This window comes from Lytechinus variegatus, chromosome 14 (assembly GCF_018143015.1).
Source record: "Lytechinus variegatus isolate NC3 chromosome 14, Lvar_3.0, whole genome shotgun sequence".
NCBI classification, from domain to species: Eukaryota; Metazoa; Echinodermata; class Echinoidea; order Temnopleuroida; family Toxopneustidae; genus Lytechinus; species Lytechinus variegatus.
The window spans coordinates 24,531,481-24,551,841 of record NC_054753.1 but is presented as its reverse complement, the minus strand read 5'-3'; the positions used below and the strand labels follow the sequence as shown (position 1 = coordinate 24,551,841).

Genomic DNA, 20,361 nt, shown 5'->3' with positions numbered 1-20,361 from the left:
GTTTATGATAATAATTTTGATAAAGGCTGAATGAAAAGACTATCAACCAGAGGCATTCCAATTTCATTATTCTTCAGTTGTTGCATTTGTTTATGAAAACTATCAAAGGGTGGGGGGTTGTATATGATTAATTTTGTACAATAAGGCCTGTTGTAATTTGTAAGATTACATTGCACCATGAGGCAGTGGACCTGTTAATAACGAGGGTCAAGTTTTTTTCCCACTTTTGTTATTTGTCTCAGCTTCCATTTAAAGAGAGTGGTGGTTTGTGTTTTCTTTTGTTTTTTTTTTCCTTTTTTTTGCTTAGAGGATCTTCAATGAGGGAAGAAACTGGAAGTGAGAACACAAATGTGAAAGCTTTCAGTTTTGTGGAAGTAAAGCAAATGAAACATCTTTTCAGGAATCATATAGATCGATTTCGGTCATATTTTTATCTTTCTTCTGAAGGGGTTGATCACCGACAAGGCAACTGTTACCAAGGGAAAGAAGCTGAGAAGTTACAATGCGCATGCTCATGATGGCCATCAGTTTGTTAAGACAGGATTACCGCATTTTGGGTTCACCCGTTTTTAGTTCATCTTTTTTAAACAAACATAATTCTGTCAAAGATTTTAAGGATCTCAGGAATTCAAAAGTTAAAGAGAAAAAATATAAAAAAAACCTTGTGGCTTTGGAATGTATTACATCAGTAGATGGTGCCAAAACAACCAGATGTAACATGATCTTTCTAACAGCTTAAATCATTGACGTGAAAGCAACTTTTTGACAAATCGCAAAAATGGAATGCTAGTAGATTACATCTACAGACAAGAAATTACAAAAACGTTTGGTTTACATCATTTCAGGGAAAATGAATGTTTTTGAAACAGTGTTTTTCTTGATTGCAAGAGCGTGTCTGATCAAGGCATTCATAGAGATGGTAGCCTTCCCCATTTCCATCAAAACTTGTGCTTTGAATATTTAAGCAAGCAGTACTTTGTCCTAGAAAATCATGAGGGGGTGGGGGAACACCTGCTTTTGTCCAAACTTTTGTAATCTCAGAAAAAAAAAGCCTTAGGAGAAGATGTTGAGGATTTCAGGGGGGGGGATTCATAGTCAGTCAAGAAAGTGGAGAATGTCAAGTGCATTATACATTCAGTCTCGGGGCACCTAATCCCCGCTGTAAATGCTAATTTATGTGCATTTTTTTCCTAGAAAAAGGGAGTGGAAGAACACAAGTGTTAGAATCTCTTGCCCCCATGGATCTGGATGTGTGGGACTGAGGGTAGGATTTGAGTAATCCAGACATGCAGTTAGTATTTTTCCCAAGGCTTCTTCATGTAGGCCTATATGAAATGATTCTATTGTTGAAAATGCAGGGCAGATGAGGTGAATTACAAATTATAATCCTGTTACCATATATTTTTGTGATTTTAATTCATTTTATTTTGAATTTGTAATATGGAATTAATCTTAAGAAAGTAGGCCTATACATATAAATATTTAAAGAACTTATTAGCATTTGAGTATAGAATCACTTTTATTAGGTATGATATCCATACTTTATTTTGATCATTCATTCTATGATTCTACTCATTATCTCACCATTATAATCATAAAAGTAACAGATAACTAGTTACTAAATAAATTTAGATTTTTTACATTGATTTTTAAGTATAGAAAATAGTATTTAGGCCTATACCCCTTTCATAAACCCAATTATGCGGCTAATAGCAGCATAATTTGGTCGTAAATTTGGAGGAGGACCAGAGTTATCCGCATTATTTTGATGCTGCTATTATCCGCATAATAGCATCGGGACAAGATTTTGAGTTTATGAACGCATTTCCAAATAATGCGGATAATTGCCATGGTGCGGTCACAAGGTCACCCTTTTCCAACACAACAGCATCTGAGGGGGCGTGTCCAGTTGTCATGACGATTATCCGCCTTTTTCAGGACGGGCGCTCGTAAAAATAATGCGGCTTATTTTCGGAGTTTATGAACGCAATTTTTATTGAATTATCCGCATTACTCTTAGGCAGCTAATTGGAGGATAGGTTTATGAAAAGGGTATTAGTTTAGGTATTAGGGGCTTGCATTATGTTTCAAACAGAGTTATTAGCTACATTTGTTATCATAGTAGTTTTTGAACTCATTTTACTTTCAATTTTCCTTTTAGGATGGTAGGCCTATATTTTGGGGGAATTTCTATTCGAATACAAACTCCAAAATGGGATAGGCTTGATGTGTGGATACAGTGCAGTACTGTATATTTCACTTTGTGTGTGATCATAGTGTCTGGCTTGATGTGTAAAATTAACAACACCATTTGCATCCAATGATTCCAGTCCCCAAGGCCATTAGATTTTACACTTTTTGTTATTGAAATTTTTTTTTGAAAGATTGCATCGAGTTTAATAATGTAACAACAGTAATTTAGTATTATAATCAAGGGTCATTAAAATGGAGGTACACTAAATATATTACAGGCTAAATACTGTAAAAGGAGTTGCTCTTTGTGGAAGAAATGTGCTTGTCTAAGGAAGAGAAGAGCGTAATAACAATCCAGTACTCAGTATGAAAGTGAAAGATGCATTTTGTAGACCTAATTGAATTGTAGAGGGAAGAGCAAGCCGAAGAAAACAGGAAAGGTCTATCAGTTGAAAAGGAAAGATAGAGAGAGAGAGAGAATGAGAGTGAGAAGCAAACCCCTCGAAACTCTATGTGGTGTAATCTAATCTCGCGCTGGGGTTGTTTACCGTTAGCAGGCCAGAAACTGTGCAGGCAGTGGATGAATAAGGGCCTCACGAGAGGTGCCTGCCAGTGAGTAGGACGCGGGGTCATCTCTAAAAGCAATCACGGGCATCCTGTTCTGCAATTGACTCAGTGGTAGAATGCTTTGCCGTAGCATGTCATGTCGAGGCCAACCAGAGACGAAATTTAGAGAGAAATGTGAAAGGAGGAGGGGGGGGGGGTGTCGTCCGTCCGAGAGAGGGATAGATTATAATGGTCGTTGGCTGTATACTGCATTACTAAGGCAGCTGCACTGAAACGCATCAACCCTGCGCTCCACATCGTATCTCAAGGGGGTTTCTTTTACAGCCTCATAAAATTCAGGGATGGTCTCAACTTTACCCTGTCGCTCTCTTCCTTTTCCTTCTTTATGAAAAGAAGTAGGTGTTTGTGCAGTATGGGGATCTTCTAAAAATTGCTGCTAATTCTGGTGCGCTAGTCAGTGTTGTTCGCCATTGGAAAGTGTACATGTAGTTTGAATAGGCGAGGGATCCCTTTGCTCTGTACACAGCCTGTATTCACGATACAGTTAGGCTGCATCACTTTTATGTCACAATGTTCTTTTTTGTTTTATATGGGCTTTACATGTAATAAAGGTCTAAGCTTTATTGTTGTATTATTAGCACTTCATTTCCTGACACTGTACAAGTCATGTACATGTATGTCATGATCTATGTTTTCATAAGTTTTCATCAAACATCTGGAACCTGTTCAATAGTCAATAACAAGCATTAGGCCTATATGACTGTTACAACTTATATATCAACCAGTTCAATGTAATTGCTATTAAAGTTAATGCTTGCATATTTGAAGCTTTCCAAAATTGTTTTCATGGGAATTTGCAGACTTTGTGATGCATAGCTTGCCTTCATGTCTACTGTTTGAATTGCATATGTTCAGCATTTCATTATCTTCGATACCCCAGTTTTTTTTAAATGTGCGTGATAATGGTGAATGAAAAAGTAAAGAAAGTGATCTTATGAAAAGTACATTACCTTGAGTTTCCATTTCACTAAGCTATAGGGCTACCCGGTTGTACAGTGCCATGCCTTTATCATTCACATACAGGCAGATCTTAAATGTAATGACTTGAAGTTAAACCTTGTAGGCCTATTGTTTGTGCAGGTCAGGTCAGCTGTTCATTGTAGGAACAGAAAAAATGTAGGACCCAGGAGGTTGTACTGAGGTAACCCTTTTGCTTTGTCACAACCTTGTACTTTGTTTACCGTTATTATCCCATAGTTTCATCGTGTAATTTTTCTTGTTGCTTTGATGAACGAGGGCTCTCTTTTAATTTCCAGGGCTTTTTTGTGCATTTCTGGGGTGAAACCGCTCGGAGCCCCCTTGTACCGAAATTTTTTTTCCCTGTGTCTTTATGTCCTTGGTTGTTCCATCATGTCGCTGAGTCACTCTTAGTGGCCAGCCACATAAGCTAGCTGTTCTTGCTATTCATTGTTGTAGGACCCCTCCTGTCATCTGTTTGTTACACACTAGTCAGCTGCTTCCCTTCCGTACCTACTCACCTTCTGGGGGAAATCTGTCCCATGCTAAGAAATCGCTTTTAGCTCCTTACCAGGGAGGCTTGGGTGACCAATGGACAAAAATAATGAGGATTTCCCCATTTTCGTAGGTCTATACCTGTTTGTGCGCTTTGACAGGGCATGGTAGTTCATTTCTATTACCCCTATTGCATAGGCCTACATGTGAATACCTTGGCTCGACCATGTAGCTCCATGACCATATCAAGCAGGCCTGTTTATGACTTTTGCCAGTTTATAATTTGCAGGATATCCTAGATCCTACATGCACATATATGTATGACGAGGCTGTTACAACATCTTTTTTAATACTAAACATCTTTTTTTATAGGAACAAGAAATACGACATCTCAGGGTTTACAGATATACAGGCCTATTTGATTTTTTGAATTTATACAATGAAAGCTGTGAAGTTTCCCTTTAATATCTATTCGCTACAACCCAACCCCAAAGTCTATTGGTATTATTGACCTAGCTTATGTTTACTTGCAGTGAGGAATAAAGCCAAACCCCCTTTTTACCAGCTAAGATTCTTTCTATATTGATATTCAGCAGTCTGCCACGTTGTGTGGACGTGGTGTGAAATATTTTGATGCGATATAGCTAAAGATGGCCTGATCAATTGTCTGGCACCTAAATGGCTCCGGGTACCTTTCCATTATTGATTTGTGCACTAAATTTCTGAAGCATTTGAGAGTGAAGAATAGAAAGAGAAAGAAAGAGAGAGAATTAAAGAACAGAATGGAAGAGGAAGAGAGAGAGAGATTTGAAGGGAATAGAGGAAGACGAAATGAGAAAAGGAGAGATGTATGGAGGTAGAAATGTTGTAGAGGGAAGGGGGGGGGGGGTGAATCTAGTGACCTTATTGAATGAAGTGTGGGTTTAGACGAAACAATTTATACTTAAATCTAGATTTTTCAACTCAGCTGGACCTATCTGTAAAATAAAAGCATAATTCATGCGATATGATATGTGTGCAGCTACACGTATAGGCGAGCCAGTAGCTTCATTATCTAGATAGGCCCATTCATGCCTATTCATTTGACTAACCCTTTGACCAGAATCGATTGATATGCTTTTTATGCGCAATTTTTACGTAAATCCATGCTATATGGCATAGATTAGAGATAATGAGACTTTCAAAAGACCAAAATCTCCAATTGCATACTTAACTGTATGGGGCGGCTAGGGCCCATATAATGTAGGCCTACATGTTTTTTTTTTGTATAGAGTAGGCCTATGATAAAAAAGCAGGGATATATAAATGGTATAATGAAGCCCCCACTTGGTAGAAGCTTAAATACATGTATGTATAAATCATTGTCGAATGTGTTATCTTGAATCCCACGTTGTTGAAAAAAGTGAATACAAAGTTGCCCAATTTCATGAATGTAATGTTACGGATTATGGAGACTTTAAAAATGATTTTTCATTGTGACGAGGATCATCATCAAAAGAGTATGAAGGATTTTTGTCATTTATTCCTTTAGATGTATATGGGGCCACCTACATTAGCTGCGTTAAGCCCCTTTCACAATTGGTGGTGCGACTGCTTACAACCGTTGCGATTGTGTGCAACATCATATACCCTTTTTACACAGGCTAAAATTTCCTTAACCCCGTACTATAGGTGGGGCTAAATATCCATTGGGGCTAAATATCCATTTAGCCCCACCTATAGTACAGGGTTAAGCTTAGCCCACTTTCTTTTTACACAGCATTTTTGCAAAGTGGGCTAACCCCACCTTTAGTACGGGATTATTTGGCCCTGCAAAAAAGCAGGGTTATCCCAGCAATTGCGGTGCTAAGAGCGATAGTATGGGGTTAAGATCGCAAGTGTAAAATGAAAGTGGGCTAAGCTTAACCCCGTACTATAGGTGGGGCTAAATGGCAATTTAGCCCCACCTATAGTACGGGGTTAAGGACATTTTAGCATTTGTAAAAAGTGTACGAGTGAAGTACTTGTACTACGAATGATCGACAAAAACCACTAGTCCGGGGTTAGCAAGTTTCGTGTGTGAAAAGCAAGCATTCCTTATCCGGGGTTAGCAATAACAATTTGGCATGTGTGAAAAGGAAAAAAAAATAGTACGGGGTAAGAATAGTACGGGGTTAGCGATAGTCCAGGGCTAAGAAAATCCTGTGTAAAAAGGGTAATATTGTGACCAAATGATCGCAAGAGCGATTATGAAAGCACCTTTAGTAAGGCAGATATAGGATATCTGCACCAATTGGTGCATAGGATTCAAGCTTGTCAATTGTTAGAGCTCCGTTGACAACAACAACAGGATCAGAAAAACATAGCATTTGATTTAGTGCTGGGATATATTTGAACTTCAGCACCCCGTTATCTATAGGCCTACACCAAAATTATTTTAATTCGCAGTCGAGGCCTATACATGTAGTGGTTTGTGTAGATTGCTATATATATCTATTGTAGTTCATGACTATTTCCAGTATGAGGCTGTTTACACAATCAGATAGGCAGTGCTGCCTTTGTCTTTATTTTCGTTTTTTTTTTTGCCACATCATCAGTAAGAAATGTAAAGCGTAGCCTATTTGAACTTGTTGTACACGCGTGAAGTCTGAAATGGATTTGTGTTTGAAAATTTATCAATTTTTCATTCAATACAGTGCCAGATAGGAGAGTCAGATTATTGCAGAAAAAATTATTAGACACTTATTTTCGTTAACTTTATTTGAAGGAGTGATAATGTTATTACTGGATATGTGCTTGTTCAGTAAGGAAGGTGACTGGATGGTAATGTCACAAAGATCTATTGGATTAGTCCTCGGGACTCAGAATATAACGACATGCAACTGGATGCTGCTTACTGCCAGAAACAGGAATTATTATGTAAATACTCCTTTCCTTCACGGGGTTATGTTCCCATTACAGCAGCAAAGGGCGTGAGAGCCAACCATTCCCTGAGTGGGAAAAACTTTCTGGTGAAAGCCCTGCTTTTCTTCCTCACTGTTGAGCTGTGTACAGGGGAGAACACATAATGCATTGTTCGAGACAGTGAGAGAAAGAAAAAAAATCCATCCAAGGAACTAGCCTTGAAGAAAACACTGCTACAATCTTGCCCATTCTGTGTATTTCTTTGTATGGGGGATTTTATATGGTCCAGAAAATATTTACCGACCCTCCTCCTGCATACAGGTTTTTGTGTGGATATATGTGCACTGGTTTGGCGAAAGAATTTTAAGTGACCAGACGTGTACAAAAGTGCACATTTATAATGCTCATGCCGCCTGATTCATCTTGGATCACTTTCAACATTTTTTTTTGTCTACATCTGACAACTTTTTAATGTCGAGATTCCAGACTGCCTGTTTGATGGTTTGGTGAAATCAGTTATTAGCGATAGAGGCCCGTGCTGTGGGGTGGACAGCCATCGCAGAGCTGCATATTGGACATTATTTGCATACACTCTGAGTCAATTTCAATTGTAGGTTTGCAGGGAACATGTGGAGTGTTTACAATAGTCGCTCTAGCATGGATGTAAAGGGACTAATATAGAAAGAAATTCTCTTTGGATTTCTCTGTCAGATCTACCTGTGGTTTCTCCGACTGGTGATGCCGTGGCTGCTGCTTGTGTATTGTGTTTGTGGTGGAGCATGTCTTTTTTTTCCATGTGATTTCCTTGTCTACGGCTGGAGCTGGTGGCAGTGACGTAAGTACCTTTGCTGCCGAACTCCGCACATGGATCATTAATACCGGCACTGTGGCAATGACGCATCCAAGGCTTGCCGGTATGATTACCAGGGAGCCGCTGGCAGCTGTGACAGTGCACAGGGAGATAGAGGTTTAGGCAGCCAGCCGCTCAGGGGGCTTCGGTGCTCACAGTCCTGTGAAGATTTCACCCGCTCCAATCTTACTGCCGATTGGGCTTCTATTGACTTTGATTCCACTGCGTTAGAATGTGGGCATTGTGAAAATAGACTTGTTTTTTGGATCCTGATGTATTTAGGATGCCGGATCTCGCAATGAGGGATTATCGGGGACTATCATGTGGATATAATGGAGGTTCTTGTTTCTGATCGAGAAGTTAATTTTTGCGCACCCTGTACGGAAGAGGACAGGTAGGGGTCATGCACTGTTCTGTCGTTGATTTTTTTTTCTTATCTGTAGTTGGAATATGTTTCATACATTTATTAAAAAAAAATCTATATTTGCATTTGAAGCCATTTTATTCAGTAATTAATTTTTATCAAATGATAATGAATACATTTTGCTTATTACAATGTACCCATCATTTGTTTATTTTTTGTTAGCATTATCTAATAATTATACAGATCTGTACACATGTTTAAATCTGTTGATTTTTTTTCTTTGTGTTAGATGAAATATTGCATTTATATAGTCACAAATCAAAATTTTAGCAGATATTGGTCAATGTTCAATAAAGAGTCTTGACTGGTTTTAACACGAAGTATATAGGCATATAGATTTTACATGTATATGTGCCCCACCTGTCTTTGATGATTTTTGTGTTCTGTTTCTGAATTTAATCTAATGTAATCCAATCAAATGCCGTGAAGATTTATACAAATGTTCTATACTGGAATTGTATGTACAGTCATCCTATTCTATGCCTCAAAAGAAAAAAAAGTGGAAAAATGGCCCCCAAAACCCTGATATTGCTTGCAAACTTGATTTAAAACATAGGCCCACCAATATCTTTTCAGGCATCAAACAAAATCTTTTATTTGTAGTAATTTAAAAAGGTAATTTCAACCTCTTGCACTATCATGGATATATTTTTCTGTTTCTGTTTTATTTTATTCATTTTTTTCTTTTTAGTGATGTTGCGTGCATGTACACGCGCATGTAATTATGAATTTCTGACATTTTCATGATTTTGTGTCATTGGAGGTGTCCTCCGCAAAATGCTAACAGGCAATGTGCCCTTGGATGTACACACCTAATTGATGTTTACCATGTGAAGCTCTGTTTGTTTGGCTGTAATTAGAGAGAGAAAAATGAAGTGAAAATGGAAATGATTGAGAGAAAAAGAAAGAAGTATGATAATGTAGATAAAGTATAGTGTGTTCACACCTGCTTGGCCAAGAAAAAACCTTGTTTTTTTCTGATCAGGATTTCTGATAGATGTTGGTATATGCATGTACTTGGCACTTTGCTGAAGCAAAGTTCGAACAATATTTATGCTAGATGGTTATCGTAATTTGTTTTGTACCTCAGAATGACAAGATTTTCTCTGCAGCCATTTCTTGAAGGTTGCAAGGATTTTCGTGATTGGTGTAAAAGCGTCTTACAGAACTTTATGTACATGTATGAGGCAAGAACATCTATCTTCTGCTATAGGAATGTGGAATTATTTGTCGTGTGAAGGCAAGTGTGAATGTGCATATTTTTTTTTTGGAAAAGAAATGGAGGAGGAATAATGAGAGAGACACTCCAGTGTAGTTGAGGTCAAGGTTAGAAATATATTCTACCCTGGTAAATTGATAAACATATACCTGATACACCAGGCCAGTAGCAAGCTAGAGGAATACTTAATTAAGGAGACAATTTGTTTTGGCTTGATATTTAAATTAAATTTACCAGTTGAATTAAGCTTAAAAGGGTCAAGGGATTAGGGTTTTCAGTTGATGAAAATATTTTGACTGAATAAAGCTTGCATACATGTACATGTATTGTATCTGAAATGTAAATACGATACATAGGAAATATGGCACAATCTTCCCTGCTGCATTTGACAGTGCACCGATCGAATAGGCCTTATTATTCTTCAATATCTGCTTTATTTGCAATTTTATTGAAGATAAAAAAAAGGAAAAAGAAACCAAAGCATTGTGATATATTTCATTAACGATATCATCAGGTATAAATAGCTGTTATTTTGATAAATTGTGGTAACAAGACTTATTGTTTTAATTGTCTAGTGTGGCCCTGTCCTTGCTCTTAGGAAATTGAAATTCAATTCATATTGTGCCATCATGAGTTGTTGATATGATTGATTTAATGATTAATCAGAATTAAAAGGAATTATGCCTATGCTGTATTGGAGAAAATTTGGAGGGGTTTGAACAAACTTTCATTTTAAATTAATTCTGCTGACCCATTTGATAAAACAAATAAAGCACATTTTTTTTGTTAGTGATTGGTACATTTTTCATCATTAAAAATCACTTTTGGCATGACAATTTTAAAATTCAGGATATGTTTTTATACACATTTTTCTGAAAGAGATGAATCTCTTATTTTACATATAGGCCTATCTAGTCAAAGTTCGAAGCATGCCCTAATAATTTTATTTTCGTGATTTAAAAAAAAGAAAACATACAGGCAAAATAGGGAAACAGACCAAAATGATAGGAGGGAGTAATATGTGTAGGGGGTTGGCTCTTTGAAAAGAATGTCTTCTTGCTGTACTTATGGCTATATGTAGGCCAATTATATTTATAGAGTAGGAAAAGTGAACAGAATTTTCCTCAAAGTTCTCAAAAATACTCTGCCTTTTCTGAGAGACTTTACAGTTATTTACTTGTTCACTGATGTAAATCTTGTTTTTCTGGTTGGTATGTTTTTATGCACAGTGCAGTCCCTATTCACTCTCAAGCCAGCGCCCGTCTCTCTTTGTGGCTTGTTTTCAGCCAAATTCCCTTTCTCAGAAACTGACCTCTATTGGCCCAATGACCTCTGACCTCTGGCAACCATGAATTTGAGAAATTAGGTCCCCCAGGGGAGCAGGGGAATATTGACATACCCTCAAAACGTCTTGGCTGAGACAGAGAGAAAGGGATTTGGGAAGAGAACTGCAAATTCCCATAGCTTTGTTCCGTCTCTGAAGGGGGCAAAGCCAGACAGTCGTTCATACAATGTATTCAAGCCTGTGCCAAGTACGGCCGCTGTATGCGATTACTTGGCAGAGAGGATTTCTGTACAGCATGTCTACACGTAGTAGTATGTATATTCAGTAACGCACAGTCTTGATCTCATGTGGACCATTATGATTGTAATGTACCAGGAATGTCTCCTAATTTATTATTTTTGGCTTGCTTATTAAATAAAGCAGCTATACACTATGTATTATAGCCCATTTTATTGATGATGATGATGATAGCGATTGTAATAAACATGGGCCCAAATTAGACTGGTGCCGTTTCACTATAGGTCATTCAGTAATACTGTCGGCCTTCTAATTTCCTGCAATAGAATGTAGATCATATTTTTGTGAAAAATTATATAATTTTACGAATATCTATGATGTATTTTGACTTATAATTATATGTGATAGTAATGTCTACATGTAGAAATACATCGTAGGTTACATATAGGCCTAAGTTTAATAACATTGATATAAGGCATTGCTTCAAAAAATTCTACAGTAGCATATTACGTACGTCATTGCAAGGTTACCAGTGCATGTTTGCATCATTCCCATTTAGGGCCTACTATATGTGTATCAAACAATTGTTTTTCATTTTCCATTCTATTTTGTTCTCTTCCCAAATTTTTTTGTTTTTCTCCCATTTTTTGTATCAAACCTTGCTTTTTGCATGTTTTTACACTTCTCTGGCTGACTGCCATACCTGTAAATTTCAACCATTATTCAGCCTCTGTCTTCGTAGAGTAATAGTCCCATCATGGCACGCTTTCTTGTGACCCCCACATTACCCCCTCTCTCCTTTCCTCTCTCTCTCTTTCTCTCATCAAGTCACCTGACTATATTTCCAATGCCCTCAATCCATTTCCCCTATCTTCTTCGCTACTTCGTTTTCCCTCCTCGTTCCCAACCGTCCAATGCCTGAAAATGTCAGAGGTGCTCGTCCATTTGCTACCGATTCAAAACACAATTACGTCAGCGGAGGAAGAAAAAGGCGAAGAGGCCCTTTTCTCCGATCTCAAACCCTAAGAAGAAAAGTAAAAGACAAGCTGAATGCGCTTGGCAGTTCAGGGTTTTATTTGATACCTGTAAACTGGTATTTATTTCATTGATATGGTGCCTGTGCCATTAACTTTGCATCTAGTCGTGATTTATAAAGAATGTAAAATGGCTAGATATTGGCCAAGATTTGTTTTTTCAATGAGATATTGGTATTGTACAGTTGCCGGCTTGAGCTCTATTTTGTATGACCTGGATAATATTCTCTTTTGCTCTTGTTTCATTGCTTTTAATTTCTTTGCAACCTTTGGATATGTAAAGCCCTTTCATCGATCTGTAGTGGCATGAAAAGAAGTAATTTCATGGCTGTATTTTCAGTACTGCAAATTAAACCAGATAAAACCTGACGTAATGAGAAGCTTGTATCAAAAGCCCTGTAAAGTACTTTGCTATTGGTGGATTTTCTTAAAACATGTAGGATAAAAGCCCTTGGTGTATGCTCTGTTGCATTTTATTTGGCTGGTTCGTGAACAAAACAACGTATAAAAATGAGGAAACGTTGAAAAGAAAGAAATATGATTTCAGGTATAAAACTAAAATTAATAGGCTAGCTAACCTTGCAGTATGAAGTAAACAGAACTGAATAAAGGGATATAAAAAAGACTTAAATCTATTGCCTTTCAAAAATTCAAATGCATTTTGCGAGTAAAGGTTCAAACTATCTAAAATTTTATATGGTTCCATGACCCTGCTTAAGGCCTGGTCACACCATCCGAGCGTTGTTGGAGTGGAGAGAAAAAAATCATCACCGCTCGCTACCGGTCACCATTTTCAATTTCGAATGTTTTTTTTTGTTTTCTATTTTTTTCCTCAATTTTGTGAGCGAAATACGACCCTCTCTCCCTACCCCTAAATGACCGCTCCAACAACGCTCGGGCGGTGTGACCAGGCCTTTACAATTTGTGTAACTGCAAATAATACCCATTCTTATAGTTTCTTTGTTCACAATGAGCTTTATTTATTATTGTTGCTGTGATTGTTAATTAAATACATGTATAGTAGTTTTAGTCGAAGTAATCCAGGTTTTAAAACTTGACTAGTCCCTGAAGACTGGTAGTCTGCATGCACAGACCCTGATTGAGACTTTGATCAGCAAGTGTGTCTCCACACAGATAGCACATATAAAAGTGAGAGTGCGTTCAGTATGCAAGGCATGAGTACTTTTGAGTAGGCTGCCCATTCAGACCCTTAACTCCAGTGAAGGGTTTGCACAGCAGACTAGACAGAAATCACACCCTTCCTTTGCTTCGTTCTATACCAGAATATAAATAAATGTCCTCCCATTCAAAATCTTATATATTTTTGTGTTGTTGTATGCAGATTGTCTAAAATTAAAGTCTTGCCTTTAGACTAACCAGTTGTTGGGGGTGGGGTAGTGATGGTTGGTTAAGGTCAGGTTCAGATGACCTGGTCAATTAGGATAGCCTCAGGGAGTGAAGGGAACAGTAACATATGGTCAGCGCATGTGGAGGAAAGTTACCAGGGTATGCCAGGAATGTGGTGCGTTTCTGAAAGGAATGCATCCAAGATATTGGTACATTACAGGATAATTTTCTGGATATTACATTGTTGGGGAAAGGGGGGGGGGATCTGCAATGTATTTCTGAAAATTACATTGCCTGAAATTCCGAGAAAGTTTGACCTGGATGACTAATGTGATGTGTATACAGATCCATGCTAATGAGGAAGGCATGCATTGATCTCCATGTAGGCTTATTGGTTTTTGGATGACTACCACCCAATCAGATTTATTTCTTGATACGAAGCTGTTTCTCAAAATTGCCGCTCTACTGTTTGAATATTTCTGTGAAATATCTGCTGTGGAATGATACATGTACGCATTTTTGGAATTATTTCAAAAAGCATTTTTAATGGTTGAGTATGGAATCCACAGACAGTTTATTCATGTGATTTTTACGTGTAGGCCTACATGTAGTTTCTGAGTTCTGTCACATACATTGGACAATTGAACAATTTACATACATGTATTTCTAAAATAGCAATCATGGATTTCTTGCACAAAGTACAGTGTAGTTCTATTTTATCATGGGCAAGTGCATTCTGGGAATTCATGTGAAGCCACATACATATGTATTGGTCAAACATGATTTTAATGTTTGTTATGAGGCCTATAAAAATACTATGTATGAATGGGGATATCGTGATTGTAGATATTCATGTAATCCTGTTGACTTCTATATTTATCATATTTGGAAGCTTTGAATTGGAAATGATTTCATCATCCAGTCTAGGGTATCCTCAAGGTGTATTCTTAGCAACCACGGAAGCATGCATAAACCCTACAGGACTCAACACCTTTTCTTTCGCTTCACCAATACCATCATCCATTATGAAAAAAAAAGCCTCCCTCTTTTGTCTCCCCTCTCTGCCATCTGCTTTGTTCAGGTGTGTACCAAGAAACATCCCCCAATATTTTGTCACTGACGTCAATACCAGTTTTCTCCGTTCCCCCGGCTGCCGCATTTGTGAGAAGGGGTAGCGTTACATGCAAGCAAGGTCGTACTTGAACTCTACTCCATTCTTGGTTCCGCAATGCCAGCCTGAAACTGGCACGAGAACTTCGGAAATGTAGGTTACAAATACATGTTGATAAAGAGGGATTGCGCAAGATTGGTCCGAAATGTACAAGATTTACATGTAGGTCATAGTACAAATCAAAGCGTAGTCATGTACAATATATGAATAGGCCTATAGATGGTGATGGGAAGCACTTGGAAATTTTTGTACATATGTACAAGATGAATGGCTGAAAATTATATCATTTGGAAGTAAATTGGAACTAAATTTTCATTGTGCTTTGTTCTTAGTAGTCAATATAAAAATTCTTATTAAGCCACTTTTTGCATGGCTGTTAAAATAGTAGCAGTGCAGTATACAAATTATTTTTTTCTCTAGTAGATGTAGCTCCTATATTAAGGCTTACTTGAAATTCCATCCCATCTAAAAGTACGATTACTTAATATTCAGCATGAGATAGTGTACGGCCTTGCCCTTGCGTATTGATGGACCTCTAAATTGTGACAAAATATTAACTACACAAGGCCGTGATGTATGGGCCATCGACCCAATGATGCGGATGTAGAGAATGATATTGATGTATGCCTATATATATTGTACTGGTATCATGATGGGATGATGTCTGTGCAAAGTACATGTACGTGCCTACCTGTGACATAATATATAAAGGTACATTATGTGTATGGGTACTTAACTAAAAATATGTGTTGAAAATGTATTTGAGTTATGCATGCATGTTACCTGCATATTGTCAACATACAGGGACATTAAGCATTGAAATAGTATATGACCTGAAGACTGATGGGGGGGGGTCTATGTTGATTCCTCAACCTTATCCATCATAGGAAATGAGTTTTGTCAATGTTGCCCTCCCTTTTACCTCTGGAAAGGGCGCTTCTGTCATAGCTCACTCACATTCCGCTCTCCACCGACCAATAACGGGGATAATTACAAAAATTTAATAATGTATCCCACTGCTTGTTGTTCGCCATATGGCTGTGAGCATTCCGTCTCCCCTTCCCCCTTTCCCAGCTTTCTCTTTTCGTATGCTTCCATTTATTTCACTTTCTTCTTTAACATCCAACAAATGTACCATTTTCCTTTCTTATCTTCCCACATACCCCTTGTGATTCCTTTGCTATTTACTCTTTATTAAGGTATTGTACTCTGTAGATGGGGAAAATGCCATTTATTCATTTTTTTTTAGTTTTGTCATATTATTTATTTTTGGGGGGTGGGGTTATATTTTACTTTCATGTTGCTTTTCTCTTGATAAATACAATCTAAGGTTCACATACCTGCATATTCAATTTTTATTTCATTTATTTCTTTTTCACCCAGGGGGTCTGAATATCCTTCACCCTTTTGCCCAGTGTTATTTTTATGCTTCTCAAACTCCTACTGGTACTTGAACCTTCAATGATATCATGGACCTACTAGCTAGTAGGTCCATGATGATATTCAAACAGTTTTCTACTCCTTCCTTTTTTTTTCCTGTTTTTCCTCCACCCTCTCCCATCCTCCCTCCCCCTCTTCGCACCCTTCCCCCTCTTCCCCATCCCTTCGCACCCTTCCCCCATCCCTTTAGATCTGTCGCCTGGTCCCCCCTCTTCCAAGAATGATCCGGAGGCATGCCTAAGCCAGGGTTTCCCAATAAAACCATATGTGGTGTAAATTGAAATTGAACACCTCAGGGTTGATTGCCTATAGTATGAGGGGGAAGAGAAGGGGGAGGGGCAGTCATATAACGATGTTATTTATGTCAATTCGTCGCTGGTGTTGTTGTTTTGCTTTCTCTCCGTGAACGGCTAGGGGTGGGGAGATTCTGGCATAGGTTGTGGGTAGTTCGTGAGAGGTCGTTGGCTCTTTGCGCTTTATTGCACACGTTGTGCAGTGGAGTAGGCCTACATATCAGCGCAAAAATAACATTCAGTTTAAACAAGGATTCGCTGGTTTTACAGTCCATCATTTGGCAGTATGATAGTGAAAATATAGGTAGGGTTATAGATTATGAATACAAGCATGTAGAGAATGGTCTTGAACTTACACTGGTGGTTCTGTTTTGTGAGAAAATCTAAAGAAGTGGTGGTTTTACCAAAGACTCTCTTTTAGGTAAAACAAAAAAGTTCAAACCAGTGATCACTGAATATACATGTACATTAAAATTGAAATTATGAATAAATATGTAAATTAAAAACAAAAGAGAAACACATAGATCATTTAATTGATCTTATATCCATGAACATGTGTATGTAGGCATTGGACCACTCTAATTTATGGAAATGTCATATTTGGTTATATTAAAGAAAAAAAGAAATCATAGATGTTCTCTCTGATTCTATATTTGGCCAAATATATATTTCTTGAATCACGCTACATGATCCAGCAAATTCCTACTGCAAATGTGGCCTGTGAAATTAAATAATTTTCTGATTCCACTTCTGTGCCAAGGCAGTATATGCACATACACATCAGAATGTGGATCAAACTTCTTTTTTTTTTACACTTGAAGCTTATATCTAGATGGATGTCTCCGTATTCTACGAGTTTGTCTTCCCCCTTTTTTGTCTTGATTTGCGATACAACGCTCTCGTCACATGGCGTCGCAGGGACTGCTGAAGTGCCCAAACAGAGTACATTTGCATGAATTGCGGCTGGCTTCGGTTTCACTGTAATGGCTTGGAGCTTCTCAGCTCTAGTATCCCACACGATAGGTCACAAACTGTTTGTAGACATTTCAGGGTCTTAGGGATATGAGCCTACTGGTTTATACACATATTGTTAGGATTCAAGTTAATAATGTACTCTGAGCAATCTGAAAGATTTCATTAGATTTCGCTGACATTGAAAGTGGGTCTAAAACCAACATATGTTTGATGACATTCTGTTATTGATTTATGTAGACGTACAGATATTGCAAAATATACCGGTAATCTAACCTTCTCTATCTGCTATTTTAAACACTCATTTTCCTTTTCAGATTTTTTTTTTAAAGATGTCAAGTTATGAATGTTTATTGATTTAAAAAAAAATCATGTTAAAGGATTAATCAAGGGAGGATGATGTATTATTTCCTGTGTGGTTGATGCCTCGATTGATGTGCTGTGATAAAGCAGAACATTATTATTATTATCATCAAAGTCACTGACTGAATCTTATTTGATATCCACCATGCATCCCCTAATCGTACAAATTGTCATTAGTTTTGAATGGTACTTAGAGCCCATCAGCATGATTTGTTTCATTTTAAACTGGAATTTATCATTCATGGCTTCAATGAAATGATCCAACCCCTTCATTCCGAGCAGGATGTAGGCGCAATAAAGCATTCTGTTTCATTTCATCTGTGCAGCATAATGTTTGAACCATATTGTGGTCATATATGCCTGCATATAGATTTTTCAATTTAGAGTCTGGATTCAGGTTTTTAATCAGCAATTAAGATTGTTTGCTTACAATCAATTTAAAACAGGAAAATAAGTGTGATATCATGAGAATGTGATTAGGATACAAATACCGTGTTTATGAATCTTTCTGTACTATATTTGGATCACCCCATTTACATACATGCACAAAATCTTTCACGGTGAATATATCCCAGTCCACAGTTCATGTATGAAATGTGCCATGGCTGGTTTTGCCAGCATGAATAACCTTGTATGTTTGTCACAAGAAACCATGTCATTGTAGTTAGTATTATTCTTGCTCTAGTTAAACACAGCCTGTCATGGTTGTACACAAGCCTTGTGTCTCCTGCAACAATACTTGTTTGACAAAAGAAACAAAAGAATTGATAAAAACAGTGTATCAAGATCGAAGGTCCTGATAAATGGAGAGAGAGAGAAAAAAAAATACAGTCCTCTGGTTCTTTATAAATCTAATCTATTGGGATTCAAATAAAACTTTATTTTTTACAATTTTTTTTTTGATAGTTGAATAATGATAAGGGGGGCACTAAGCTACCTTTTACCTTGTGTATGACTGTACATAAATCAATGTACATGAAGGTCTACGTGTGAATGTATGTATGAATTGTGAAATGATAATGCACAGGATATATAAGACATTTTTTTTATAGACCTGCATTTAAAACTTTATTTTTAGCTAGCTAGAGTTTGGGAAATTTATGCATTGATTTTGCCCCCCCCCCAAAAAAAAAAGAATGAATAAAAAAAGAAATGTTTTACTGTATAGTAGGCAAATATATATACATATAAAATAATAGAATTATAGCATCTATTTAGCCATAACTCTTAATTCCATTAGATGAGCTATTTCTTTGTATTTGCATTGAGGGCAATATTGGTGAGAGAGAGAGAGAGAAAAATCAAAACGTAACAACGTGGCATATTGAGAAATTGCTACATATACATTACAGAGTTTTGTTTTCAATTTCGTCAATTAGCTGAGTGAATAAAATAGGATAACAAGATGATAGAAAAGAAAAGTAATTTACAGCTATTTATGATAGCCCCAATACTGTATCTTGCTTTGATGTAAAGCAACAGAACTAGCGTTATTTTAGAACCCCAAATGAATACAATGAGTGAGAAGAGATTACTTTGTGCGCTAAAACAAGTGTAATTCTTTTATTCTTTGTAGTATGAATCACAGTGCAATAAAAAGAATATTGTCATGGTTATCACAGTGATTTCATGAAGGAAGTGTGGGATAAAAAAAAGAGTGGGAGATAAAAGTACAATTACTGGGGGTGCGAATTTTTTTTGGGTTTGATTTTATCGCTCCTAGGTCAAGCTTAGGTCAGAGTTCCTTTATCTCCTCCTGTCTCGGAATAAACATGCCCATATATGGAAAGGGACCTTGTCTGGCCCAATAGTCTCATCTCCATTCCCTGGGAATCTATATATTTCTCTTTAAAGAACGATTGTGGCGATCTTCGACGATTTTCGCTGTTCTATTGTGAATTGGAATTTGTCATATTTTCACCGTAATAATTCCCCTTTCAAATTTTGCATGTTTAGCATTGTTTTGTGAAATTGCATTTTGCATTACTTCAACTCATTATAAGTGATCTTTCATTTTCTTTACTGTGTATTCATTATTGCGATATTTTGTATGGTATTTGAATAAAATATATATCAAAGAATGACGGTTGTGGATCTCTTCCGTTCCAAAGCTCTCATGTTTAAGGTTGTTTCGACTCATAATTGAAGTGCATGTATGGCCTCCAATAGTTGATTTTTTAACAGTTTTCCTCTCGAAAACACAATTATGTCCCTCTCACACTGGTTTTCAAGTTTATGCCGGTGCTGCCACTGGACGGTGACAGTGATATAAACTTGCTATAAATGCATTCACAATAGAAAAGTTACCCTGGCACGGTAGCAGTGTTTGTGGCCAGTGTGAAGAGGGTATTAGTATTAATTAAACAGTGAAGTGATTTATCCTTACTTCATTTTGAACCCACTTGGCCTTTAATAGTAGACATTGTGTTAAACTGATTGAAGGAATCTATCGAAAACTAAAACAGAATCAGGAGATGTACACTGCAAAAACACCACCTCTGTATCTATCAGAAAACACCAGGTAAGTGTTGAGACACCAGTCAAACCGATAGGCCTATAGGTTTTACACTG

At 37.3% G+C, this 20,361-nt stretch overlaps 1 protein-coding gene across 3 annotated transcripts in view; it reads left to right on the top strand.

The window, feature by feature from the left end:
* LOC121427237 overlaps positions 1–20,361 on the top strand; it is a 62,777-nt gene that overhangs the window by 2,556 nt on the left and 39,860 nt on the right. Inside the window, exon 1 of one of the 3 annotated variants that reach the window (XM_041623543.1) lies at positions 7,050–8,399. The exons of the other annotated variants lie outside the window; for them this stretch is intronic. Within the exon in view, the coding sequence (XP_041479477.1) occupies positions 8,338–8,399 (62 nt within the window). The 5' untranslated portion in view covers positions 7,050–8,337. Of the gene's footprint in view, positions 1–7,049; positions 8,400–20,361 lie in introns of those variants that run through there. 3 annotated transcript variants of the gene reach the window in all.